Source organism: Pelophylax lessonae (genome assembly GCF_965119305.1).
Source record: "Pelophylax lessonae genome assembly, chromosome: 3".
Classification (NCBI taxonomy): domain Eukaryota; kingdom Metazoa; phylum Chordata; class Amphibia; order Anura; family Ranidae; genus Pelophylax; species Pelophylax lessonae.
The window spans coordinates 131325839-131353793 of record NC_138770.1 but is presented as its reverse complement, the minus strand read 5'-3'; the positions used below and the strand labels follow the sequence as shown (position 1 = coordinate 131353793).

The following is a 27955-nucleotide window of genomic DNA, read 5'->3' as shown; positions in this document are numbered from 1 at the left end:
ACTATGTCCTGCTTTGGTGATCCCCTCTTCTCATAAAAGTATTAAACCCAAAATGTAATATATTGTAGCTTACCAATTATTAGTTGTAGTATGTGTATTTGTTTTCTTAGGCTTTTCCCTCGGTTTTCACCTGCTGATTTGCCCAGTAACACCTCCTCCTTTATTTAAGTGCCTCAACTCTGAATGAATGAGCACAGGGGCACCTTTGGATAGCAGCATTTGGGGGACTGAGTGTTGGACTAGCAGAAAACTCTACTCATATCTCTATAAGTTAAATATACCAGGATGGCTTTTATATCGTGAGAAAATTGGTTAATCCAACAAATCACATTCTTATATTACCAATAGACGAGGAATACTCAAGATTTCATTAGCACTGATCAAACCTATAAACACACATTGGATAAATTAGGCTGGTTGAGCCCCTTTCAAACTACGACACAGCCTAGCTCTGAACAATTGGAGTGTAAAAATATTTGCTATTACCAATTCATGATTTTATAGTGTACGATGAGTTTCCACATATGGATTTCTTTACAGTACATGCCATCTGAAGTCATCAATCTAGTCATAATTCTAATGAAGCACATTTTACAGTCACAGCAGAAGATAAAAGGTGACCCCCCCCCCTCTAATCACAGTGACCAGATATGCAGCACAGGGACTTCAGATTGTACCTAATAGGTGGTAATAAATGGACACCAACTCATATCCTTTCAAGTTTTACAGACAGGGTCTAAAAATAACATCCTAGATCCCTGATAAACTGCAAGGCCATAAAAAAAAGCCAACTTCAAGGGCACTGAGGTGTTAAGAAAACAGTGTAAACTATTTTTAAATTGATTGGTGCGGAGACAGTTGTGGCATTTTGCATATCTCTGGTCGAATGCATGATTATAGTCCAAGCAACAGGAAATGAAACCAGATGTGGTCTGAGGTATGCATCAGAATTCTCAAAAGATATCTTGTAAATGTCACAACAAACCATATCTATAGATGTAGTCTGGCCTAGGGGTCGTCTACCTCATGTCTTAAAGGTATCTGTGGATAACACTGGGCAGGGCCTTTTAAATGGAAATATTCACCTGAAACACTAGTCACAATTATGTTCCCCTGATAGTTTGTTGTCAGAGAGTTGTGTAAAATGCCTCTACTTTTACCACATTAATAGCAAAGTATGGGCTGTGGCATGAGGAGAGATTAGGAGACCACTGTTTGAGAATGTTCAACTGCCTGCAGGTCAATGTCCTCAGTTTCTTTAGGTGCATTAAAGCAAATCTGTGGCATTATTAAAAAGGTCTAATGTGCATGACAAACTGGTACCCTTATCTTTGCTCACAGCTGTCACTCATCTGGAAACAGACCTCACTTCCCCTTCCACTGCCCCATTTAATTGACACAACTACCAGAAAGACAGTATTAGCATAGCTGGATTTCAGGCAGCATTGCACTAGTACATCTTACACATTACCTTTTTTCTCCCCACTTTGCAGTGCCCCTGAGAAGACATGTACTAGGCCTGAACATTGGCACGTGGGAACAGGTGGTCATTTGTCTGTTGGAGCTCACAGAGTGCTGACCTGGAACTTGTACAGGAATTTTTTTATTTGGGGCAGTAGTAACAGTGAAAGTGAGCTGTATAGGGGGCTTAAAGTAAAGTGGAAGTCCAGGCTTTTTCTAACTATGCTTAAACTGCTCCTACCCCCATTATAACTACCCTCTCAAAGGAAGATGTATATACTTAGCTATTCTGAGGATACCCCAGCCCAGGCACCTGATAAGCACCAAATGGCAGCGGCCAATGCATGTTTTTATAGTAAGCCTATGGGTGACATCCCCACACAGGCATTTTAGCCGTTGTCAGTGATCTCTTCTTTCGCTTGACGTTGGCAGCTGGGTAAATCATGTGACCGAACCATGACACTCTCAGAATAGGTAAGTATACACATCTACCAGGGTAGTTAGAAAAAGAGGGGGTGGAGTAGGTTTAAACTTAGTTAGGAATAGCCTGGAATTCCACTTTAATGTAAACCTTTTGTGAACGAAGAGTAAAGCCCCGTACACACGCTACGAATTTCCGCCGACCGCTTCTCTGTCTTTTGTAGCATGCTAGTCTGATGTGGAAAGTGAAGAGGTTATTTTCATTCGAATTATCCCGTACAACAGAATTCTACTTCAGAAGTGATGTCATGTGCTGGATTGTTTTGTATGTGTTCTTTCGTCTCTGACCATGCCTAGTCTTGCTCTTAAAATTTTTTTCCGTCTAAATCTGTACTAATGAGACGAAAATCGGATGTTGTATTATGGACGGCAACAATTATATAGCCTGCACATCGACTTTTCGTCCGAAAAAAATCCTGGAGTCGGCTGTCGGAAGCACCATACTAACAATCCAAAAAACGGCAGATCGGTTGTCGGGCGAAATTTCCCTTCCGAATTTCTTATTGTGTGTACAGGCCTTAAGTCTGCCATTTCTTACCTCCTTCTGCAAATGCAATAGGCCTGGCTGTTCTGCTGACCCTCTGGCCACAAACCCCCTGGGCTCCATCTATTATACATGTAGCACCCTACAAGGTAGGTGCTAGGTAAAGTATAGTGGGCCTTAGCTTCCTAACAGCAGGGCCATGATTTTCAGCTGGGCTGTCCTGTCTCCCAGGTGTAGCTTTTGAGACTGGGGAGTCTCCCCACTGTGCTTCATGAGAGGGTTCTCATTGGGCAGTGGAGGAAACCCAGCCAATAGCACACTCAGGCCTGTATCGACCCCAGAAAGGCAGATTCTGCCGCACAGGATTCTGGGAGGGGGTATAGGTTTGAGGGGAGCACATGACGCAGCGTCTTTGGCGGGAAGCAGAGTTCCAGGAGGGAGAGTACGGCTGTGTCTCCACCTGTCAGAGGAATCAGGTGTCCCAGGCGGCTTGCCTGAGGGGACGGAGTGAGCTGAGCTGCAGAGAGGATCTGGTGTGCTGAGGATCAGCGGAGTAGAGGGGGTCCAGTTTCAGGAAAGCATTCCCAGTTTGTGAGTACTGTAAACTGCCCCTGGGGGTCTGCCTAGCAGAGGGGACCACTCCGGTGAAGGTCCAGGGGATCCAGGAGCCAGCTAGCTGTAAAGGAGGTGCCTAGTGAGAGGACCCTGAAGTGTAGAGGTGGCACCAGCAGTTAGGCCCTGAAGAGTCAAAGTGTACAGCGTGCAGTGTTAAGAGTTACAGCAGCATAAGCAGTTACAAAGAGCTACCTCAGTCAGTGAAGGGCTGGAGGGAGCCGTTTACAGGACTTTTGAGCTAACCAGAGTGTCAAGAATCAAGTCTCAGTACCGTTCACAACTTTGAGCTAACCAGAGTGTCAGAAGTCAAGTTCAAGCATGGTTCAGCAAGTCAGTATTTTCCAAGCGCCAATAAGCATTGGTCGGCATCCAGCTGGCGTCAGGACAGCGCTAACAGGCATTTTTCTGCAGAGTGTCCCAGTTGAGCCAGGAGTATCCCCACTCATCCCCATTATCAAATAAACAAAGCAAACCAAAGATGCCAGAATTGTCATTGTTCCAATCTCACACTCGGGTACGCAGCTTAAATGGGCTGAAGGGGTTACCAGTAACAATGGCAGACCCAATGCCTGGAAAACCTGCTACATACACATGGATAAAGCCAGTGGTTAAAATATTTGAAGAATGAGTATTAGCATGAGAACCAGGTAAATGGCCTTTTTTTTTTTTTTAAAGAAAGTGCTCAGCAATGGCATTCTCCATATTTTAGATGTTGTGCAGACTGAATCCAACCTGCATGAAAGAGAACTATTTACAGCATCCCAAGCAAAACATGACTTTAGTACTTGAAGGACAAATCCGTGTTAGTAACCACAGAGGTAAGATGTTTCTTGTAATTCATGACCAGGTTTGCACACATCTCAGGAGGGATTTTGGTCCACTTTTTTTTTTTTACAGATCTTCTATAAAGCCTTAGGGTTTCTTGCCTGTCGCTTGGCAACTCAAAATTTCAGCTCCCACCATAAAGTTTTAATAGGATGGATGAATAAGGGCTGGAGACTGGCTGGGCCACTCCATTAATTTAATGTGTCTTCTTGAGCCACTCCTTTGTTGCCTTAGCAGCACGTTTTGGATCATTATGCTGAAAGACCCATCTTCAGTGTTCTGGCTGAGAGAAGGTGGTCCTCATCCAGGATTTTCCAATACATGGCCCCATCCATTGGCCCTTCGAAGCGACAAAGTCAGTCTGTACCTTTAGCAGAGAAACACTCAAAGCAAAGGGTTTCCACCTCCAAGCTAAGTGTAGAGATGATGTTCTTTGGTTTGTAGTCAGCATTTTTTCCTTCTCCAAACATGGCGAGTCCCCCTTCCTCAAGAAGGCACATGTACAGTCATGACAATGAACATCTAAATGACCACGGTATACCATGGCCGCTGAGCTCTGACACCATGATCAGTCTACGTGCCTCCCTCATCCGCATCTATCCTCCTGCTGTGTCAGTGTCCACCACCCTCCCCCCCCCGCTTCAGATTTTATACTGTGTTTAATATTCATGTGCCGCTGTCTGTTTAAAAAAAAATAAACCGCTCTTTGCCAGTTTTCAGAGCCCCAAATGCCACTCACATGACCCACCGCCTCTCTCCTCCTCTCCCCACTGAAGTCTGCAAGGAATCCTCAGGCCCTCCCATTGCAGTCAGTGAGTGGGCCACGTGAGCAGCAAATGGTGCTCTGGAACGAGAACAGCTTTTTTATAGAAAAAAACAGCCATAGGCACACAGGGTTGTAAACCCTATAAAAAAAATATAAAAAAACCTGCAAGACAGAGGCATAATGAGCTAGTATGCATCGCATACTAGCCCATTATGTGTAACTTACCTTAAAACGAAGCCCCAACACGGACCCCCGGACATCGATCCGAGCGCTGCCATGATCCCTCGTCGTCTCTTCCGGGTTCGGCGGCTCGGATTGGCCGGAAGAGACGGCTCCGGCGCGCTGATTGGCCGGAGCCGCGATGACATCACTCCCACACATGAGCGCGGAAGTGATTTTTCCGGCAAGCTCCCGGCAACTTAATTGAAGGTCCCCCGGACCTTCAGAGCGCATGCGCCGCTCGTGCGAGCGGCTGCATACACTGTAAATATCTCCTAAACCGTGCCGGTTTAGGAGATATTATTTGTACCTACAGGTAGGCCTTATTATAGGCTTACCTGTAGGTAAAAGTGAAAAAAGCGGGATACTACCGCTTTAAATAGACTGGATGGTATAAAGTGGCTTAACCACTTAAAATTCCTAGTGAGGTTTGTCAAGCTTTTCTTGTCCTCAAGCTACTTACTTCTTGTTTTAAAGAAGTCCCCCCATATATACCTATGGTCCTGTTCTCAGTTCTGAGGAGGAACACTTCCATTTGTCAGAGTGACCTATTCCGTTTTTCCCCAGACTAACTGCATGGGATCATCATGGTTTTCTTTGAAACTGCATGGAAATTTATAAACTGTTTTCACGTGCAACTATTAGCTTTGTTTTGGCATTTCAAATGTGGTGTAATGCTTCAGCTGTTTACTGCCTGATGCTTCTTCTCTCCCCCCCCCCACAGAAAAAACAACAGGTAACACAATCTTCCCACATTTAATGATAGTAGTATCCTGTACAAGATAGGAACATGCATAAAAGCACAATTTCAGAGGGAACAGCAAAGCTAAATGATTTGGGAGCAGCAGATTGTTTGGCAACTTGAGTAGAGTGCTTGTGTTTGGTTGCTTAATCCTGTGTTGCTTGCGGTAACAGTGGGTCTTATTAAATGGGATGACCGTGTGTAGCATTACCTGCAAGTTAAGGAAATTAAAGCATGGACTCTTGAGATAATGCCATTGGCTCAATTAAATATGCATGCCTTGTATAGATTGTAATTTATTGGAGTAATTTGCTAAACCAATCTCATGCTCCATTAATTGCTTTCAAAAGTAGAACATAAATTGGCACTCAAGCATTCCTAACAGGCATATTCCCAAAATTAGCACCTTCTACCCAATCCAAAGAATTCATGCTACAACTGTTTCTGCTTGTAAGTGCATTGTAAAAACTCTGCACCATACAATAAGTGATATTGGCTGCATTGCAGGTATGATTTAACCTGGGCAATTTATTGTGGCTTGCACTTAATGTGACCAAGCAGGTACGTTTAGGTGTCAGGACAGTTCAGGATTAGACCCACTTAAGTGTAAGGATTACAGCCCCACAATCCTGCATTCAATTAAGTCAGCTCCCATAATGTCTACTCTGACCACATTTCCTTTAAAATCAAATACTTTGTGTACTATGTACTAGAATATCTGAGAACATAGCAGCACCATTTTATATATAAACCCTAACAAAATTATAACCACCAATACTGCTGATCGCCAGCAGCCTCTCAAGCATGCACTCCTGTGATTGCTTCCCATTAAATGTGCTTTGGCATGACTGAAAAAATCACCAGCACATGTAACAGGGTGACCATGGAGTGGGACAATTGTGAGAGGGATCTCACCCCCACAAAAAGCTCCTCATAGTGAGACCAGGTATTTGAATACATAAGATTAAATATTGAAGAGGAATTTAAAATGTTTAAAATTAGAGCAACACTGATTTTAATGACCAATTTACATATAGGTTAGGGGGAAAACTAAATGCGCTTTCAGACCACATTTCCAAAGAATGAAGTGTTGGATTAGCCAGAAAATATTGCTCTCACTGCAAAGAAAATTTTAAACGCCCCAGATCAGACCCAGTGAATGGGAGGAATTCAACATTATAAATGTGGTGCCCACCTAGATTTCCCATTATTCAGAAAGGGCCCAGCTAGTATGCAAGCATTACCACCACACCAAAAAGTTTTATACAAAAATTTACAGAATTGCCAAGCCTATCCTCTTCTGGGCAAAATCTTACTGGAGCAGTGGTCTGGCATTTCCTACACTATAAAGATTGTAAGTTTGCAGTCTGCCAGACCAGAAGGGGGGGGGGGGGGGGGGAACACTTTTGAAGAGACTAAGAAGTCTTGTAATTGTTTTGCCGCCTAGCTCTGCACTCACAACTGCTGTCTAAAGCAGCAAATCTTTAGATCCACCATGAATAAAATGTTAGAACAGAGGGCCCCAACATGAGATTTAATGATTTTAAAATGAAGCCAATTTTCCAAAGGTTATTCCACCGCTGTAGTGTTGATAAGAGCTGGCAGGAGAGCAATTACCCTGAAATAAAAACCCTGTGTAAACTCTTAAGCTGGATACACACTATCCAACTTTTGTTACCTAACTTTTGTTACCTTTTCTATGTAGTGAAAGGGCCTGCCAGATGCATACAAATTGAAAGTGTTTAGGTTTGACCTCATATGGTTTTGGTAAGTCAAAGGAAAAAGTCTTCAGAAAATCATAGTGTGTATGGCCCATTAATATGCTCATCATATCAAATCACTCCCAAGAGCCACACAACCATCCACATTGCATCACCCAGTCGATATTTGACTAATACAACCAAAAAGATTTGACTAATGACACCAAAAAGTTTTATCCTCAATTTTATTACCAAAAAGCTCTTAAAATATACACCAGTATTGAGGATGATCACTTGAATCTAAAAAGAAAAAAGAAAAAACAATTACACAAAGTCACTGTTGTAGGCATTATGTTCCATAGCATAGCAGTTGCTGTCAACTTATGAGGGGCCTTCAACTGTGGTGCCCGACGCCAAAGGGATGCAAACAGGCTGTTCACTTAGCAAAGGAAGTTGCACCCAATGCTTACTTAATATTGTGAAGCTCTGCCAACCATCATCCAATCACATGCAGGCAAAATGGACCTTTCCTTGCATGTGATTGCGTATTCTTTACAAGTGAAACTTAAAATCACATTCACTAAGCTATGGGGCAAACCACATTGCGTAAACAGGGAACAGTCTACTTGCCTTTATAAGTCACCCCATAATGTTTAGTACACGAGATGCTACAGAAGACAGTTTGGCCATACTACAGGAAATGAATCAGTCTGAAGATATATTGCAGGTGTGCCAGAGACCGGAAACATGTTGGAGCTCAGACATTGGGAACATGTTACAAGAGATGCAAGAGATTATTGCCATTGCAGTGCGTGTACAAATCAGTGCTTCCAATACCGACAGCTGGGGTGCAGGATGGGCACCAGGGTTCTGAATTACTGGAAACTTAAGGGGAGCACCAGGTCTTCTGCAACCCCCCCCCCCCCCCAAATAAAGAGAACTAGATATACTACCTCTGAAATTCTTGACAAAATACAACTGCTTTCATAGCAGCAGCACAGTACCAAATATCACCTGCAGATGGTGCTGTATGTAAATTTCAGAGCAATCTTGGGAAAAACCTGGGACTGAGTTTCTGAAGCATCTATAACTAACATTACAAGACACTTACAATTTTCTAAGTGAACATATAGTGATATAATCTTAAAACTGCATCATCTCCCCCTCCCTTGAATTTCAGTTTACTGTTCCTATTGAGGCTCTCAGCATGACAGTTTGCATATTTGGATAGAACAAGTCTCCATACTGGTCTAATTTTTTTAGAAGCATTTGAATGAAGTCTTGCCCAAGCATTTGAAGCCTTATGGAAGAAGCATAATTCTAAGATGTGTCACTATTCTAGTGATCATGTATGTAGCATGTATCAAGGTTATACACCATAGCTTAAGATTACTTTTAGGTGTATGTATACCATGAAATTCCTTTAAAGTTAAAATTCTAGTATACCATCTTCCCCCACATTTTTAATGCAGAGGGTATTCTACATATATAGAAATGTACAAATTGTCAACCACTGACTAACCTCATCAGCTAAAAACAGATTTCAGATGAGGTCGATGTAGATGTAACTTGAACTGTGTTCGGGAATCTCAGGGACCCCACATTTCAGCACTGAACATCCCGCTACATTGTTTAATCTAAAGTTTGAGTGGGGGGGGGGGGGGGTTAAAAACCATTGTGTTCTGTTTGCCACTTCCCCACTGACAAAGCTTCATTCCCTTTTATTTGCACTGCTGGCTATTGTCACCAGGACTGAAGTGGGGGGATCCATAACTTGAGGGGCGGAGGGAAAACAAAAAAAAAAAAACCCATCTTCCAATGACCGTTGCAACACCTGCCAAATGAATTCCTTACTTGGGGTTTCCTATAATCTAGGATTATCTGGAACCCCTTTTGAGGTCCATGCCAGTAAGATGGACAGTTTTTGCAGCTCAATCACTGTAGGTGGCGACTTACACTATACAGCGTATGACTCAACTCTGTGCCAGCAGAATTGCTCTGGATGAAATTGAGCGAGGGTTATCTCCATCAGCACTTCTCCCTGGAATTGTACAAAATCATTGTGAATAGTTTTTACGGTTTTAACTGGAGTAAATATAACTTTGTGACCTCCAAAACTGAACATGATATATGTTTAGAAATCTGCATGCTTGTTTGCAGGGCCGGGGCTAGACTATTTTGCACCCTAGGCAAAACCAGCTACTTGTTGCAACCCCCCCCCCCCCCAAAAAAAAAAAAACCTTTACACATTCCCCCTCTTTCCTGAACATAATGCCTCCCCCCCTTGAACCCTACACTTCCCTTCCTGTATACAATGCCCCCTATAATTCTACACCTCCCCTTCCTGTACACACTGCCCCCTTTTAATGCTACACCGATTCCTATACACACTGTCTCCCTTTCACCCCTACACCCCCCCTGCCTATACACACTGCCCCCTTTTAACCCTACACCCTTCCTGTACACTGCCTCCCTCTCTAGAGGTGACCTCCACATGGAATGAGGAGGTGACAGGAGAAGAATGTGGCACTGGCCATAGCTGTGCTCTAGGTGGCAGTGCGCCCTAGGCGGCTGCCTAGTTCGCCTAGTGGTAGCACCGGCCCTGCTTGTTTGTGAATAAGGCCCCTTTCACACATACAGTCCGTTCAGTTACGTCAAAATGTATCTGTTTTTCATCCGTTTTTTTTTTTACATCCACTACCAATGAAAAAAAAAAAAAAAAAAAAAAAAAAAAATTCGGGCATTCATCCGTTAAAAACGGACATTGACGGAAGTGGAGATGCATTGATGTCCGTTTTTCATCCGTCAACGGATGGATGCAAACCGGACAAACGGACCGTATGTGTGAAAGGGGTCTAAGGTTATCCACATATTTACACAGACCCTATTGCTTCCATGCTTTGATTTAATGACCCACAATAAGCATGTAGAAGCCACATACAAATTTAATAGAACTTCTAACATGGTACAATGGAGGACCCAGAATAAAGTCAGGTTAAGGTTTCCTTTAAGCATGGTTAGAACGTATCCACTCGGCAAAACAGCAACTGGGCAGAGGAGTTGCATTTCAAGTCCTAGAAATGGCAGGCATGTATCAATCTCATTTCCAAGCCAAGGTGTCGGTATACTCCTACAATGGCGCATGCCAAGGTCACTGGACTGAAACAATGGTAAGTCATTAAAAGCAATCAGTTGTGCCATTGTTAAACAGATCTTGTTCTATCCATGGTAAGGTTTAGCCGTGTACAGCAAACCACTAATGTCAACTTGTAATCTGGAGGGTACCAAGCACTGCATTACAAAATTTAAGTCTAGAGACTGCTGAAGCTGGGCTTACCCATTCTCTGCTTTGCAGGGATGCATGATCCAACTCCGGTGCATACTGGATCAGAAGACAGGTTTGAAGCATCACAGATAACCACATCACAGTGGAAATAGATCTAGAGGATAAGATAAATAACTCAGTTCCTTCATATCTGCATAGGTTTGCCTTCTGATTTATTGAATGTACTCACTGCTCCAGTATAAGCATTGTCACCATCCATGAAGGTAAATGTTTTTACTTCAAACCTCTTGAAATGGGATGGAAATTGAACTCTGGAATCTGCTGTCACTTTATGGAAGTTTGTCGGGTAGGACTCCCCATATTCACAACTGAAAACAAAAAAAAAAAAAAAAAAATAATGAGAATGCTGCCACTTGACAGTTTTTGATGTTCCAGCTTGAGTACTACAGCACAGCAGGCCATTGGTATGGGTGTAGATTGATGCACTGTTACCATTACTGCACTGTTACCATTACTACACACTTCCAAACTTTGAAATACTGGTGGAAGGTGGGCAATAGAGCCTTCAAGGCAACACTGGCTGCTGATAGTGAAGCTAAATTCCTTTCATTGACCACAGGACAGTTACTCCCACTGATCAACATTGGGAGCATTTTTTACTATCATTGAACAGAGACCAGGGCATTGCTAAAAAAAAAAAAAAAAAAAAGTGGACAATAGAAGTAAAGAGACCCCTGCTGTAAACCAGCAATTACAATTTGACCTATACTGGGACCACAAGATATACACATATTGAGCAAACCAGGTTAGTTCTGGGTAATTTAAGATTCTTATGCTTGGTAATCCAAGGCAAAATACCCACAAGAATGGGTCATTGAGAACTTTTAAACCAGTTTAACAGCTGTGAAAGTAAAATTCTGCTGGAAGAAAAGCTCCTGCACTAAAAACAACCCTACAAATTTTCAAATGGCAGGTGAAAGTTTCAACATGCTCAGCTGGTTCACAACAACCAAAAAGTAAAAACAAGGTGTCAAAAATGTTACCATATTGAGCCGCTTGCTATATTGTTGTCATATTAGTCCATTGACAATTGTGCAACTTTAAAAATCGTGTGATTTTTTTTGTGACTTGGATGCAATTTTGATGGGATTTTGGATCAGTGTTAATTTTGCAGCAAATTTCAATTTAGTTTTAGTCTTAGGACTAAAATGGCATTTTAGTTTTAGTCCCATTTTAGTCTTCTGCAAGTGTTTTAGTTTAAGTCGTATTTAATCGACTAAAACATCCTACATTTTAGTCGACTAAAACTCATTTTTCTTAATTTAGTTTTCAGCAGCTTAGTAGATGCTCCTTATGCGGTGGTGCAATACATGTTTAAACTTTAATGTGCCATTATTACACGCTCTGGATGGAATGGTGTTGCCGATCTAGAAACGGCCAGTAGAGGAGTGTTCATTTTGATGTCAATTTTTTATTTAGTTCTAGTCTTATGACTAAAATGCCATTTTAGTTTAAGTCGTATTTTAGTCATCTGAATTGTTTTAGTCATATTTTAGTTGACTAAAATTGTGTTAATTTAGTCGATGAAAAAGTTTTAGTCGATGAAATTAACACTGTTTTGGATGAGTGCAACTTTGGCTTTGACCAATGCGTTTGGGCTCTACAAAGATGCACATATACAATGCAGGTGCCAATTTCATGCGACTTGAGGGTATATATTGAAAGTCTAAGGCCCTCAAGTTACAGGAATGTCAGACAGTAGTGCAGGAACTCAACTGTAGGTCACAACCATGAACGTCACTTATTGGGAAACATGGGATGAGACTTTGGGGTCCAAAGTCGCATGACAAGTTGCACAAGTGTGAATGGGGCCTAAACCACAATTGGGCTTCAAGCCCTCTGCGCACCAAGAGTACACTCTCCAATTTAAATTTAGAACTTTTGTATACAAGCTGCGATCAACAAGTCTTACCTGTTGGTGACAATGGGCCATGAGGGTGAGCTGTTCAGGTCAGGTGATGTCGTAGCCCAGCAGGTATCAAGGAAGATTTCTACTCGAGAGTCTGAACTGTATAGGAGCTCAACTTCAAAATACAAGGGCTCCGTCAGGTACTTCACAACTGGATATTCCACATCTCCATAGAAGTTCGTATAGGTGATATCTAAGGGGGAAAAAAAAAAAAAAAAGTTTTTTGCACCCCTTTTACCAATGCAGTCAATGTTCAGGCACATTAAAGCAAGCTGGGTGTTGTACTCACACATACAATGTACTTGCTAGATTGCAAGTGCTCCAAACAGTGCTAATGGGCATATACTCTAAAAGCCAGGTTACCAAAAACTTAGTTCTAACAAAATGTTTCACCATTTTAATACAGCCACCTTATATACAGTTTCTATATCTATATATCTATATACACACAGTGGCTGCATTTGTTTTCCAGGCCTTCCCTGCCATTTTCAACTGATGATCCTGCCAGTAACTTCCTGTTCTATGTTACAAACATTTGCTCACATTGCATCCATAGTGGGGGGGGGGGGGGGGAAGTGTCATCCTAGGTCAGGATAAGGAATGCTTTCCCTCTATTTTAACAGGCAAAACAAACAAAAAAAAAACTGCCTAATCAGTTATGGGGGGGGGGGGTTTGACGACACACTCCCACACCTCCCAATACAACACTTAATACTCCAGGTTTAGCCTTGAGCATGAAGGAGCTCAACAGTATTCGAGGTCTGGCAGGACTACAGGGAGGTCAGTATAGTTATCTGATGCAGCAAACCTGTTACAATACAATGTACGATCTTGACTGATGCAAGAGTAAACCCAAGCTCTTGGGCCATGGAATCCATGACACCCTAATGCACCTTTAGGCCCTATAAAAACTTTCCTAATGCATCTCAGAAGTTTTTCCCTAAAGCACCACTATTCTGGCAAAGAAGCCTTTCTGAAGAGAAACTGAACACCAACTTTGCTGATTTCAGCAAGTGCTAGCCTCTAGTCTTATTCCAACTTTCTGGCTTTAGTACTTTGATTCTTTCAATGGCTGCCCCCACATCTCTTCAGAAAGGCAGAAATTTAAGCTAGTGCAACATTATCGGTATATAGCCAGCTATACCTGTACACTTTCAAACACTGCATGGGGTGGAAGGGCCAAAAAGGTAGTCATGCCTGCCATGTTATTTCTGATAAAGGTTCTAAAACTGTAAAAAAAAAAAAAAAATAGTTTTAGCAGTTCCAATGCCTTACCTTTACTCAGTCTTAAAATCAAATCAAGGGGTGCCATTGCTGACTGTGCACTAGGTGTTGGGTTGTTCTGATAACTGTACTCAGCTGTCACGGTACCATTAGTTGTGTAGCTGCATGTGATATTAATTCTGAAAAGAAAAAAAAATTACGATGACCCAATTAGACATCTGCATTTTTAATAAAAAAGCATTAGACCCGATTTACACTTGAAAATGGGTCCATTACTGATTACATACGGAAGACCCAGTGTGGTTTCCAGGCACTTGCTGGTCCTCGACAGGCCATGCCCAATCACAGGTAAGAGTCTAAAAAAGTAAATGCGGGGGGACAGCAAATAGCCAATTGCTTTCAATGGGGCTGCTGCCAATTCTGCAGGCAAGTCCCCAACGTCTCTGGTCAGAGGCGGCTCTAGGCTTTGTGAGAGCTAAGGCAATACTTGGACATGAGGCCTCACTCACGCCCATAATGGGAAAAATAATTCAAGCGATAAAAACTGTATAAATTGCATATATTAACAGCCTTAATCTTTGTACTATGAATTCACTGTCTGTATGTATGCATGCATGTATTCTTACATCAGTCCCCAGCATTTCCCTATAGGTCATGATTCCCTGAGTTCCTCCTTACATCAGATTTCAGTGTCCCCCCTTACATAAGAGTTCTCCTTTAAATCAGATTCCCCCCCAGCATCTCCTCCTTACATCAAAGAGTCCACAGAATTCCTCTTTACTACATTAGAGTCCCCCTCAAATAAAATTTCACAGAGCCCCCTTTACATCAGAGTCTCAAGAGTTCCCCCCCTTACACTAAGAGGGAAGACTGATGTAAGGAGTTCTGGGAACCCTGATTTATGGGGAATGTTGGGGACTCTGATGTAAGGAGAGTTCTGGGAACCCTGGTGTAAAAGGGAACTCTGGTCACCAAAGCTCCCCCTTGCATCAAAGTTTCCAGATACCCCCTTACATTTCCCTTCCTCAGCCCGCCACAGTCTAGGGCAGGACAAGTCCCACTGCAGAAGGCTGCCATACCCGAGTCCCCACAGAGGGCACTGTAAAATCCAGTATAGTGCACTGCCATTCCTCCCTGAGGAATGGAAGCCTGCTATGCTTGGACGTGTACTGCTCTCTGTAGGGGACTGAGGAACTACTACCTGCTATGCTAAGACTTGTAGTGCCCTCTGTGGGGACTAAGGCATTGCAGCCTTCTATTCTGGAACTTGTAGTGCCCTCTGAGGGACTGATTCCTCAGTCCTCCACATTCTAGGGCACTACAAGTCCCAGCATAGTGGGCTGTCATTCCCCAGTCCCTCACAGCTTGGGGGGGGGGGAGAGAAAGTAAACATCTAAAGGACAACTCCAACCAAAACTACCAAAGTGTCAGCAGACAACAGACACCTGGCACCCGCAGTGAAGGGACTGCAGCACGCTGCTGCAACTTTTATATCCAAGGATTTAAAACAATCTTTTACTTGGGAGATTTCCCTGACTGCGCCCTTCTAATTGTTGTCGCTCCGCCACTGGTTGTGAGGCCCCTGTAGGTGCGAGGCCTTAGGCGACTGCCTAATTTGCCTATTAGAACTATGTCTCTGGTTGTAAGTGAAGCATATTTAAGAGCGATTTCTACTTTAACCCTTCTGAACAGGTTATATCTTGCCATTACAAAACTACCACAAAGCAAGGGAGTATGTTTGTAACTATACAAGTTTGAAAGCTTAGCTATACAGCACAGCAGCAACTCTGTATCTAAACCTATATAAAAAGCCATTGCATACCAGTTACACCCTAGGCTAGTCAACCTTGAACTCTTGATAAAAGGCTACTCTACATTACCAATGCTCCCTAATAAGATTTTTCTTTTTTTTTAATCCTTTAATATGCAGTTGTAAAACGATAGTACTGCCAACACTTTAGCACAAGTAACTCCTAACTTGGTCGTGGGTAACCTTGGGTACATGTACCTAAAGCAGAGACGTTTGCTACAACTAGTGTGTCCATCTCAGCAAGCATCCCAAATATGAGCAGCCATAAGGATTTAAAGCACAACCACATCCCCCTCTGGGTGATCTATGTACATTGCAGGGATTTTAACAAACTTGTTGCAGATTAATACTTTTTATGAACAAAACCTTGTTTGTTGCTCTGTTCTGAGGAAGTGAGGCTAATGGGAGTGGTAATCAATCAGCTGCTGCAGAATCCAGGCTCTAATGAGGAACGCTGCAGGGTCTGCATCCCTTTAGACATTTCCTATTAAGAGTAGCTCACCAAAAATGTAATTTTTTTGTTGCTAAAAATATGACTCTTCAGACATCTGGGAAAATCAGTAAGCCAATTACACAAGCAGGAGATGGTGTTTCTGGGGGGCATTCTGCAGAGAACACCTCCAGGTAGCCACATTTTAGTTTTACAAAAACAGCTGCAGATAAGGCAATTTTAAACACTTATACAATATGACTTGTCCTAATTGTATACTTTTATTTTTTATTTGCCCCCCCCCCCCCCCCAATAAAAATTGAGTTACCCCTTTAACTGTAAAGATACTAGAAAAATCTTACATCCATATTGGTGTTCCAGATGAACTGTAGTAGCTTATCTCATTGTCATATATCATCCAGTTGTTTTCAAACTAGAAGAGAAAAGACTGAATTACATGGAAGTACATAAAGCTTTTAAGCAGCTAGAAACCCTTTCAAATTTATGCCCCCCCCCCCCCCAAGAAAAAGGGCAGGGAAAAATAAAAAGCTTTAACCAGTTGAATAATGGCCTTGCTACAAGTGTACACCATTTGTGCACCCCCTGAAGCTTAACACCCAGAGAAGGCATTATCCTATCCTGCTTTGCCCAGACATTTCCTCCATTTCAATCCCTTTTGCATGCCTGCCTTGGTGCAAAACTATTAGTGTTCAATTATGCAAGAAATGATTGCACCTTGTCTATAGCGGGGTAATTTACCAATTCTTACCCTCAACTGTACCACACACGGTTTGCAGTTAAAGTACATACAGTACAAAAATGCAAATTGGGATCAACTGCAAGAATCTATACCATATCCACACACTTGTAAGGTCAAACATTGTAATCCTGCTTTTGAAACCCTAAAGAGCAGATTTTACCACATGTTTTGCTACAGTGAAGAAGCAGCAAATTCTAGTTTTTCATAAGCAAATCTTAATGAATGGGGATAACACTTACTCCAAAAATTAAGAGTTTTCTTTAGCTCTAAAGTAGAACTATAGGCAAAACTCTCCCTCTCCCCCTGCTCATTTTGGAGTCAGGGAGGGTTATAACTCCTGACAGATTCCCCCCCCCCCCCCCACCCCCCACCATCTGTGTATCATTGGGGAGATTTCCCTTCACTTCCTGTCCCATAGTCAAACAGGGAATAAATCTATGAAAATTAGGGGAATTCCTTGGGGACCCCTAGGTCACCAGAACTAGTGTCCCTATTGGAAGATTTTCAATTCATTACTTTTCTGGGGACAACCCAAAACTTAGGATGTTTTCAATTTCAAATAATGGTAAAACAAGGAGGGCAAATCTCCTTTACAGGGGCACAGACCGCAATAAAAAAAAAAAAAAAAAAAAAACACTAACCAGGTGTTCTAATCTGTTCACTATCCAACACAAATTTGAAAAAAGTATTGCCTTTTACACTTTTAACTGTCAGAGGTAAACACTCATACAGAATATGCTCAACTATGCAGACATGTACATTGGTCCAACTGTACACAAGATGTTAGGGCATAGGCGTGCGCACGGGGTGTGCCCAGGCACATCCTAATCACCCTCAAGCCTGCCGTGGCCGCCGCCCCGCCACTTGTCTGCTCTGCCCCTTGCTGGCTTTGGCCGCTCAGCTGCAGACTGAATCCAATCCAGCCGGCGCTGCCCACTGTGGAGTGGTGGGGGGAGAAAGGCGTGCGATGCGGAGTGATCGCTTGGTGAGGGACTTGCCCAGCGCGGGAGAGAACAAGGCTAGCAGAGAACCAAAAGAAGCCGGCGAGGTGAGAAGGACAGGACACCACACTAGGACAGCAATTCAGCAAAGAAGGAGGGGGGGAGAGGCCAGATAGCCTGAAGTGTGGCGACGCCGGCCTGTGGTGCTGCAAGAAAACCTTGCTTCAATGCCTGGGGACAGGTGAAAAAAAAAAAAAGTAAGAGTAGTACTGACCGTACTAGTGACTGAGAAGTAAAGAGGATCTATGTTATGGGGAACCTGCCCTTGCCTGATGTAAGGGGGGATCTATATGGGGGGACCAGGTCCTCCATATAGATGCCCCCTTACAGCAGGCCAGGGTGAGGTCCCCCATATAGATCCCCCCACCTCACCCTGGCCTGCTGTAAGGGGGATCTATATGGGGGACCTCACCCTGGCCTGCTGTAAAGGAGGATCTTTAAGAGGAACCTGCCCTGGCCTGCTCTAAAGAGGATCTATGGGGACCCTGCTCTAAAGCGGGATCTATGCCATAGATCCTTTAGAGCAGGCCAGGGTCCCCATAGATTATATTTTAGTTTACACACATATACATACTACGTACACGTATTTGAGCTTTGGTTTGAGGTGCACACCCTAATGCCACAGGCTGCACACGCCAGTGTGTTAGGGACATTAGAACGCAATGTTTGGTGCAAGGGCTGTTCTGGACAACTTTACAAAACCATAAATTAGGCACAAATTTCTGTTCCGATGACCAAAGTTTGGTACCCCCTCCCTACCTCATTTTACATTGTGGTGACTGATCAGGCTAAAGAGAATCTCCCCAACAGAGGTACAGATACAAGTACAATGCCAGGAGTGGTAGAGTGGTGAGGGTTTAACTGACTGGTATAGTTGAGCGTACACCTGGATGTCCGGGTTCGCCGAACTTAAAAGTCCAGGTTCGTGACCCGAACTTTACCCTGATCCCGAACCCCATTGAAGTCAATGGTGACCTGAACTTTTGAGCACTAAAGGCTCTAAACAAACATGGAAGGGGCTACAAAATGGCAGCAAAATCTTAAGAGCATCTTAATCTTGAGTGCTCTGTAAACAAATGTGGATGGGGAAATAAAATAAAAAATAATCTTGAATGATTTATGAGGACAAGGTCCAGGGGCATAACTACAGGGGTTGCAATTACAACCAGGCCCCATGCTCCAGGGGGCCAGTTCGGCTCCCCTGTACACCTGGATAGGAGGGGCGGCAGGGGCAGAGATGTAGAGAAATCACTGTCCTTTTTCCTCCTGTAGTTGCAGGAGGAAGAGCCCCAGGCTTGAAGGGAAGGGCCCCAGCCAGGGGTCCATTCATGGTTTCTTGCACTGAGGCCCTGAAGGTTCTAGTTACGCCTCTGACGAGATCCACATGGAGTAGGAGTCTGAGGTGGCAGCGCAAGTGGAAGCGGCAGTGGTGGACGACGACGTAGCCAACACTGGTTTTGGTTTTTAAATTTAAAATTGGGGTACACCCCAAAAGAATAAGAAAGATCAAATACAACAATGGCTGGGTAAGGCCGGTATACATGACTATTCTGCACAAGGTACGGACAAGTTAGCTTGTCCACATTGGCTCTGGACAGGCGGCTGCGCTTGTCTGCAATAACGCCCCCAGCCGTGCTAAATACCTGTTCAGATAATACACTGGCTGCAGGGCAGGCCAGCACCTCCAAGGTGTAAAGGGCAAGCTCAGGCCATGTGCCCAATTTGGAGACCCAGAAGTTGAAGGGGGAAGACCAGTCATTCAGTACGTCTAGGCCTGTGCACACAATGCTCCACCATGTTGGTGAAATGCTGCCTCCTGCTAAGAGACGTTTCATATCAGCTGGTGGTGCTGCTGCTTGTTGTGGCATGCTGACAAACCTTTCCATTCTGAGGTGCTGGCAGTGCCCTGGCTGCGTTGGCAACCTCCTCCGCCTTGGCCTTCCACTGTGCCCCTGCTGTCAGGTGGGAATGTCACCAGCAGCGCGTCTTACCAGCGTGCGCTGGTACTCGCGCATCTTCTGATCACACTCCAGAGAGGGAATTAAGGACGGTACAGGGATCCAGCAGCGTGGCCACCTAGTAATCAGCACAAGTAACAATGTGGGAAACTCGGCGGTCGTTGGGACACTGCAGCATGTAATCGCTCATGTGTGCCAGGCTGCCCAGAGGCAACGAAAAGCTGTCCTCTGTATCCCCCCCAGCCATGCACCAGTGATGGCCATGAGCCGGCCTGGGTGCCACCCTGCTGTGAACATGGTTCCATCTCCTCCTCCTCATCCTCCAGAACTGTGCCCCTGCTGGACAATTGTGTACCTGGCGTTTGTGGGTGCAGGAACCCACCCTTGGAGCCACTTGTGAATGACTGCCCTGAAAGCCTTGGAAAATGATCCCTCTTCCTCATTCTGTGCCACATCCTCTTCCATCATCGCCCGAGTTTTTTTCAAGGAGGCATAGAAGTGGGATAGTTAAGCTGAGTACTCAAAACAGCGCAACATGGCACACAGGTCTCACGTGCAGGCCCAGTTATTGGTGGTGAAGTGGTGATGTTCTGCAGAGCGACTCGCGCATGTGTGCTGCAGCTGAAACTCCACTATGGCCTGCTGCTGCGTGCACAGTCTGGCCAGCATGTGCAAGGTGGAGTTCCACCTTGTGGGCACATCACATATGAGGTGGTGAGCAGGAAGGCCGAAGTTACGCTGCAGCGCTGACAGGCAAGCAGCAGCAAGGCGAGAACCCCAAAAGTGTGCACAGACGGCCTGCACTTTCTGCAGCAACTCTGACATATTGGGGTAATTTCTAAGGAACCTCTGCACCACCCAATTCAGCACATGTGAAGAAGAGGAGGCAAACTGAAGCGCCCTGCAATCCTCGGTGGTGGAAGGACATGCGCCATACTGCTATCCGCCTCAGGCCCAGCCGCCACTGCATTTACTCAGTGTGCCGTTAGGGAGATATAATGCCCCTGACCGTGCTTACTGGTCCATGCATCTGTAGTTAGGTGGACCTTGCCACAGATGGCGTTGCGCAGGGCACACCCGATTTTGTCACCCACTTGGTTGTGCAGGGAAGGGATGGCTTGCCTGGAAAAGTAGTGGCGGCTGGGCACAACGTACTGTGGGACAGCCACCGCCATAAGGCTTTTAAAACTCTGCGTCTCCACCAGACAGAATGACGCATTTCAAAGGCCAGGAATTTTGAAATGCTGGCATTCAGGGCCAGGGATCGCGGGTGGGTAGGGGGTACTTGGTCTTCCGCACCAGTGTTTGGGAGATAGAAAGCTGAACGCTTCCACGGGACATTGTGGAGATGGTGACCCAGGTGGTGGTGTTGCTGGCAGATGCTCTGTTTGCGGGGTGGCAGGTGCCACTGTCACTACAGAGGTGGATGAAGAGGCCGAGACTGCAGCAGAAGAGGAAGTAGGAGGAGCCAGAGACCTTTCTTGGTTTGAGGTGTGCACTCCACTGCAGCTCGTGCTTTGCACTTAGATGCCTGGTCATGCAGGAGGTGATCAGGTTGAGAAGGTTTATTACTCGCTTCAGGCTCTGGTTGCACAGCGTGTCCCATCATCACATAGTCTGAAGAACTACCACACTAGGGGACTCCTTTGAGCTGGCTTTGGTGTGCTCAGTCCCTTGCTGCGTTGGGCAGTAGCAGGCGTAGTGTCTAGGGCACGGCCACTCCGCTTTTGCACCCTGCTCCCTCTTCTGCTGTGCTGGTGGCTCTGTGCAACCACCGCCTCTTCCTCCAAACTACTCAATTAACCTGCATGACGTTCATTCCATGTGGGGGTCGAGGACCTCATCGTCCTCCACATCTTCCACCCAGTCTTCACCCCTGTCGGTCTCCACAATTTGAAATTCCGCAGCAGTTGGCACCCGTGTTTTGTCATCATCCGAGACGTGCTGCGATGGTCCTCCCATGTACTCATCTTGAGACATAAGTGGTTGGACATCGGTGCACTCATCTCTTCCACTTCTGGGGCAGGGCTAGGTGGATGGCCCAGGGAAACCATGGTAACAGTCATCAAAAAGAAGGAGACTGCTGCATGACTTGGGGCTCAGACTGCTTGGCTGATTTGCAAGTGGGTGAGCTAAAAGATTGATAGACATCGGCTGCAGGTGCCAACTCTGACCTTTCAGCAGAAGACTGGGTGGGAGACAATGTGAAGGAACTGGAGGCACTGTCTGCAACCCAATCTACCATCGCCTGTACTTGTTCTGGCCTCACATTTTTAGAAGCACATTAGGCCCTGCCAAATACTGCTGCTGCAGGTTCTGTTGCCTACTCGCAGCTGACAAAGATCGACCACATCCTCTCCTTGCAACAGGAGCTCCGCCAGCAGCACCACGACCCGGGCCACGTCCCTAATTTGACCTAATTTATCCAATTTTGGATCTTCCCCTAAATGGGTTTTTATTGCAAAGTGGAATACAACAGCAGTATCCAATGGGTATCTCACTAACATATGCAGACTAGGCCGCAAATATATTTTTCCCCTAAATGGGTTTTTATTGCAAAGCGGAAAACAGTATGCAATGGGTGTATCTCACCAACGTATGAAACATTTTTATTTTTCCCTTTAGTGATTTTTGAAGAGCAGATTTGAACTGCAGTGTCTAAACGCTGTATGACAGTGTTACAGTAAAGTATGAAAAACAAAAAAAATTGTCCCCTTAATTGGTGCTTGTTGAATAGATTAGAAAAGCAGCGTCTAAACACTATGTCAAAGTAAAATATGAAGGAAAAAAAAAGTTTTTTTTTTTTAAATCCAGATTAAGCAGACACATATGCACCGAGCTTGCATTACAAGGCTGCTACACGCCCCATCCCACCCACCTAACAGAATGATAAGTTTTTCTCCCTCCTCCTCACTGGGCTCAGGTCAGGGCAAAAAGATTGTGCACTGCACCCCCACACAAAATCAATGTCGATCGCTGTCTGATTAAAGAAAATTCTTCCTATTCTTTAAAAATAAAGAAAAAATTCAGCGCTGAACAAATCAATGTGCAAATACTGGACCAGCAGCTAGCACTCAAGGGCAATCCAAAACACCTTTGAAAATATATTAAATAGTGCAGCGCAATCCAGTAAATATCACCAATAGATTGGCAGAGTCAAATAATTGTGGAGGAGAGAAAGTCCTTTTTTGTGGATGGAAAAAAGAGCCCATAAAACAGACTGGTGAACATTCAATACAATGTGCCTTCTTAGTGCTCAAGAATCCCACCACCAGGCATTCTCTGCCCCTCACCTATTCTTTCCCTGAAAGCAATCTCCATCCTGCCCCTACAATAAACTCCTATCTCTCCCTCAGCAGCAGGAACCTGTCCCTAGTATAGAGCAGAGTGACGCGTGGCCCTATGTGACTAGCTTATATAGAGGCTGGGTCACATGCTGCACTGGCCAATCACAGCCATGCCATTAGTAGGCATGTCTGTGATGGCTTCTAAGGTTCTAAGGGCACACTAGTTAAACGCTTACCAATTGGCTGCCTTGCAGCTATTGAAACCGCGCCATTAAAACCGTGCCAAAACATGCAATAAATTACCGAACAACGGACTGTATACCGAACGGAGTGAAATGTTAGGGTCCGTGTCCGGGTACCGAATACCCAAAATTCCGGTACGATCCTGTACAATACAGTCTGGGTTCGCTCAACCCTAATGACTGGCAAAAAAAGTCGCATAAAGCAATTTCTCTGCTCAAGAGCATTTCATACCTTTCTTGTAGTTTTACAGTCACTGGCTTTAAATGAGAAGTAGGCGTTGTTTTCGTCAAAGCTAGTCGGTTTACAGGTGGTATCCCTCAGTTTTAGCAGAGACATATCCATATCTTTTATATTTTGGACTTTATTCACGGTTATGTTAATAACCCCTTTCGGGAGGCAAACTAGGAGAAAAAAGAAAAAAAGTTAAAGTTCACAGAAAATCATTTTCGGTACAAATCTTTGAGATGGTTATTGTCCCTCATTTTTAGAAAGGACATCCCTGCTTCTGTTCAAAAAAGCTCTCCCTGTAGCCCATTCGTAAACAGATTGTGGGATTGATGATGCATTCAGATGATTTAAAGCTGAATGCCAGGCAAACTGACCAAGTCAAAGGATTGTCTTTTGGTCCAGCAGAATGAAAGGCACATACTGTAGTTTGAGTAAATCCTCTTATCCCATCTAAGCATACATGTGCATAGAGGTGGCCAAACAATGCATGCCATGATTTCATGAGCCCTCACTTGAGAAATACCAGAGTTAGACTCACTGGTAACTTGGTTTCTAGGAGTTATCCAGGACAGCATAGGAGACGCAGGAAACAAAGCACCAGGTGAATAAAGGGCAATCACCATCCCACTTCCCCAGTCTTTACTCGAGAACTCCCCCAGAAACAGTTTCTGAAATGGAGAAAAAAAAACCTCATCCAAGGATACAACTGCCTATAGGGAGGGAAACCCTGCTGTCCCGGATAACTCTGTTGCCATATTGAGTTTAGGCGTAATCTCCCTTACCGTGTTGTGATGAGGAGGAGCTCTCTATAAATTCCCATTAGAGAAATATACACATATATACACACACACACACACATATTCACACACACCCACACATACATATACACACACACATACACACGTCTCGACTTTCTGGAGCCAGGGCACCACAGGTAGGAGTAAATTCCCCCCCCCCCCAACAGAAAGGAGTGGTTAGAAAGAGGCGCAACTATGGGAGGGGGGAAATGGTCCTATCCTGAACGAGATACGCCCAGAGGAAGGGATAGGGCATGATAGCTGAACCAATGAGAATTGCCCTATACAAGACTATGGGAGATGGGTCTATATTAGATTCGGTGAGAGAGAGTGACTTCCTGTTTGGCATGGGAAAGCAAGAGGACGCACCAAGGGTAATTATGAAGGAGTAAGGGTACATTGTATATTCTATTTGTGTCGGTCATAGTGTGTATATGAGTCTATACTCTATGCATTGTATTTGTTCAGTTAAACTAGGAATATTTTACATTTTGTAGTATGTACAATAGTTGGATTGTTGTAAATTAAGTAGGCTGTTCAACCTATATACAAATAAATAATTGCTGCGTTAAAGTTTGCATTCACAGTCATAGAACTCTCATTATTAACCCAAATATTGTCTGAGATAAACTAACTCATATTGTTCGGGTAACAACTCCTAGAAAAAAAAAAAAAAAAAAAAAAAAAGTTACCGGTATAAGGCTAACCGTTTTTCTCCAGTCTGTCCAGGACAGCATAGGAGGGGGGATCAACGAGAACTTACTGGATTGGGGGGGGGGGCACGTCACTACTGCCTGGAGGACCTTTCCCCAAACGCTTGATCTTACGCTGAGAGAAGGTCCAGTCTAGAATGTTTAATGAAGGTCGAGTAGCTAGACCATGTTGCTGAGCAAACTTTAGGACTAGGGGAATAAGTTTGAAGGGGGAAAGGCATAGCACAGATGAAACATCCATTTCTGCGCCAGAGCATCTTTACCTTTGGCCCCTCTGTCTTACCAACGAGAAGTACACCTTAACTTGCTGTCAAACAAGTCCAAGTCTGGGAGGCCCCACTTTTGAGCCACTAGCTAGAAGGCATCTTTGTTCAGAGACCATTCCGATTCATGCACCTGATGGCGACTCAGGAAGTCTGCAAGGCCATTGACCACACAGGTGGACTGTGGAAATCAAACTCAGATTTGCTTCTGCCCAGGCAAATTGCATTTGCCAATCAAATTGAGGGGCACCATGTCCCTCCTCGTCTGTTGACCTATGCCAACACACTGTCCGAGAGGACTTGCACATAGTGACCCCAGGTCTTTGGCGAATGCCCTCAGGGCTTCCCATATCGCCCACAATTCCCTCCAAGTGGTCAATCTTAGACACTGTCCTGGACCAGGACCACTTTTGTTCCCCAGTGGGCTCCCCCATCCCCAGGCACTGGCGTTCATGGGAATCCAGGTGACACCGGGAAGGACCACTGAAGAACCATTTAAGAGGTTCTGCTCGCTCCACCAAAGCATCCGCTTGATCTTCTGGGACAAGCGAAAAGGTTTCACCCAATTACTTATTTACCATCCCAAACTTTTAAGATGTTGGCTTTGAGACACCTGAAGTGGGCCCTTGCCCAAGGAACCGCTGGAAACATTGCCACCATGAGCCCTAAGGCCCAACATGGCTGTCCTGATGGACAGTGCTAGATTGCTTTGAAAGGCAATCGTTGTAGCCTTCACCTTCTCCACTTTTTCTGCAGTGAGAAAAACTATGCGCCACAGAGTCTACTTTGTACCCCAGATAGCACAGGTCTTGTGCTAGGACCAGGTTTGAGGTCTCCTGGTTTATAAAAAGAATGGCCACCCACAAGTCCTTTAAATCGGTATAAGGAGTGGGCGAAAAATAAAAGGTAGTCCAAAACATGGGATGACAAATCCCTTTTAGTCTCAGGGGGGCCAGTTCCTCTCCGCTAGGACCTTTGTAAAGATCTGGGGGGGGGGGGGGAAGAGACAGGGTGAATGGTAGAGGCCTGAACTGAAGATGTGGACTTCCCCTCCCACTTCTTGATTGCTACTCAGATTTTTACAATTCCTCATGAATCAGAATGTGCAAATAAGCATCCCTCAAATTGAGGGAAGCCATATAGAAATTTGGGGGGGGGAAGCGCTTTTACCATAAGGATGGTTTCCATCCGAAACCTCCTGCAGGTTACCCATTTTAGAGACTTTAGTTTCAAAATAAGGCAAAAATCTGCCCGATGGTCTCTTCACCACGAAAATGTGTGAATAGAAACATTTGTCTCTTGAGGCACCGGAACCAGGACCCGCTGAGCCATCAGGTGGCCAATTTGAGATAAAAGTGCAGACGCCTTCTGAGGATCTCTGGGGGGGCGGTCACGAACGTCCTTGCAGGCGGAGTCCCCTTGAACTGGATCCGAAAGCCCTCCCTGATGATCCTCAAAATAAACCCATTTGAGGTAATTTTTTCCCCACTGAGGAACTGCCCCAACCTTCCTCCCACTGGGACTTGGAGGAAAAAAGGATGCCCCTTTTTCCCCCTTCCCACTGTTTTAATGGTTGGTACTTTTGAAGTCTGCCTCTGCGGTTTTTGGGGGGGGAACCCACATCTTTCCAGAACCTTCATTAGGAAAGCTCTCTATATCCACTGTTCGGTCCAAGACTCCAAGTCTGGCCCAAACAGAAGACCCCCATCAAAAAGGAATATCAAAAAGTCTTATTTTGAGGCCAAATCTTTTGACCAGGACTCCCAACCACAGGGTCTAGTGGGAAGAGTTTACCAAGGCTGCAGCTTTTGCTGAGAGCTTAACAGATTCCGCTGAGGCACCTGCCATATACCCTGCTACTTTATTAAGCATGGTAGGGAATCCAAGATCACCTTCCAAGAAGTCACCCCCTTCCAAATGGGCTTGAAGTTGGTCCAACCAGACTTCCAAATTATGGGCCAATACTGTTGTAGCCATAGCAGGTTTTAGATTAGCCATGACTACTTCCCATGATCTCTAACAAAACCTCCATTTTGTCCATGGGTTTTCCAAGGATCCCCATGTCCTCGAAAGCAAGGTCCGTAGCTTTGGTGCATTGCGAGAGAAGGCTTCTGCAACTTTGGAACTCCATTCCAAACGCAGGAAGGATCTTCGTTAATGGGAACCTTTTCAAACTTTTTGGAAAAAATTTCAGGCTCCAACCACTCTTTAGGGTTTTTCCAGGTACAAAGTGCTTTATCGGAATCAGTTTGACCTTCAGGGTTTGGTACATTTGGTGAATAGACGCCAACTCCCTGTATATACTTGCCTCCAATTAGGTCTCAGTTTCATGAGCAAGCAGTGCACAGGGCCATCAGCACGAAAATTTAATTTTCTATTGAGGGACAAAAAAAAATCTGACATTGAGGGGTAGAGAATAGCTACAGAAATTCAAACCTACCATTTATAGATAAGGTGGTTTCCAGGGTCTATGTTTTTTGCTGTCATCGCCATGTTACCTGAACAACCAATAAATGGATTTCTGATATCCGGTTTCTGAAATTTAGCTGAAACCAGCCCCATGTCACAAGATGGATGCTGTACTTCCTTGTACCTTTCTAATAAAAAAAAACAGGAAATCCTGTCAGTATCAAAATTATCAGAACTGGGGGCTTCGGAGGAGAAGGGCCAATCAAAAGTGAGAAGCCACAACTA

At 44.5% G+C, this 27955-nt stretch overlaps 1 protein-coding gene across 1 annotated transcript in view; it reads right to left on the bottom strand.

Annotated features, from left to right (window-relative positions):
* The window catches only part of LOC309550408 (uncharacterized protein), a gene marked incomplete at both ends in the record, with an annotated part of 87964 nt that overhangs the window by 9058 nt on the left and 50951 nt on the right, over positions 1-27955 (bottom strand). Inside the window, 6 exons of the mRNA XM_082250793.1 lie at positions 10630-10732; positions 10808-10946; positions 12551-12740; positions 13823-13950; positions 16374-16444; positions 23492-23661. Of these exons, the coding sequence (XP_082106919.1) occupies positions 10630-10732; positions 10808-10946; positions 12551-12740; positions 13823-13950; positions 16374-16444; positions 23492-23661 (801 nt within the window). The remainder of the gene's footprint in view (positions 1-10629; positions 10733-10807; positions 10947-12550; positions 12741-13822; positions 13951-16373; positions 16445-23491; positions 23662-27955) is intronic.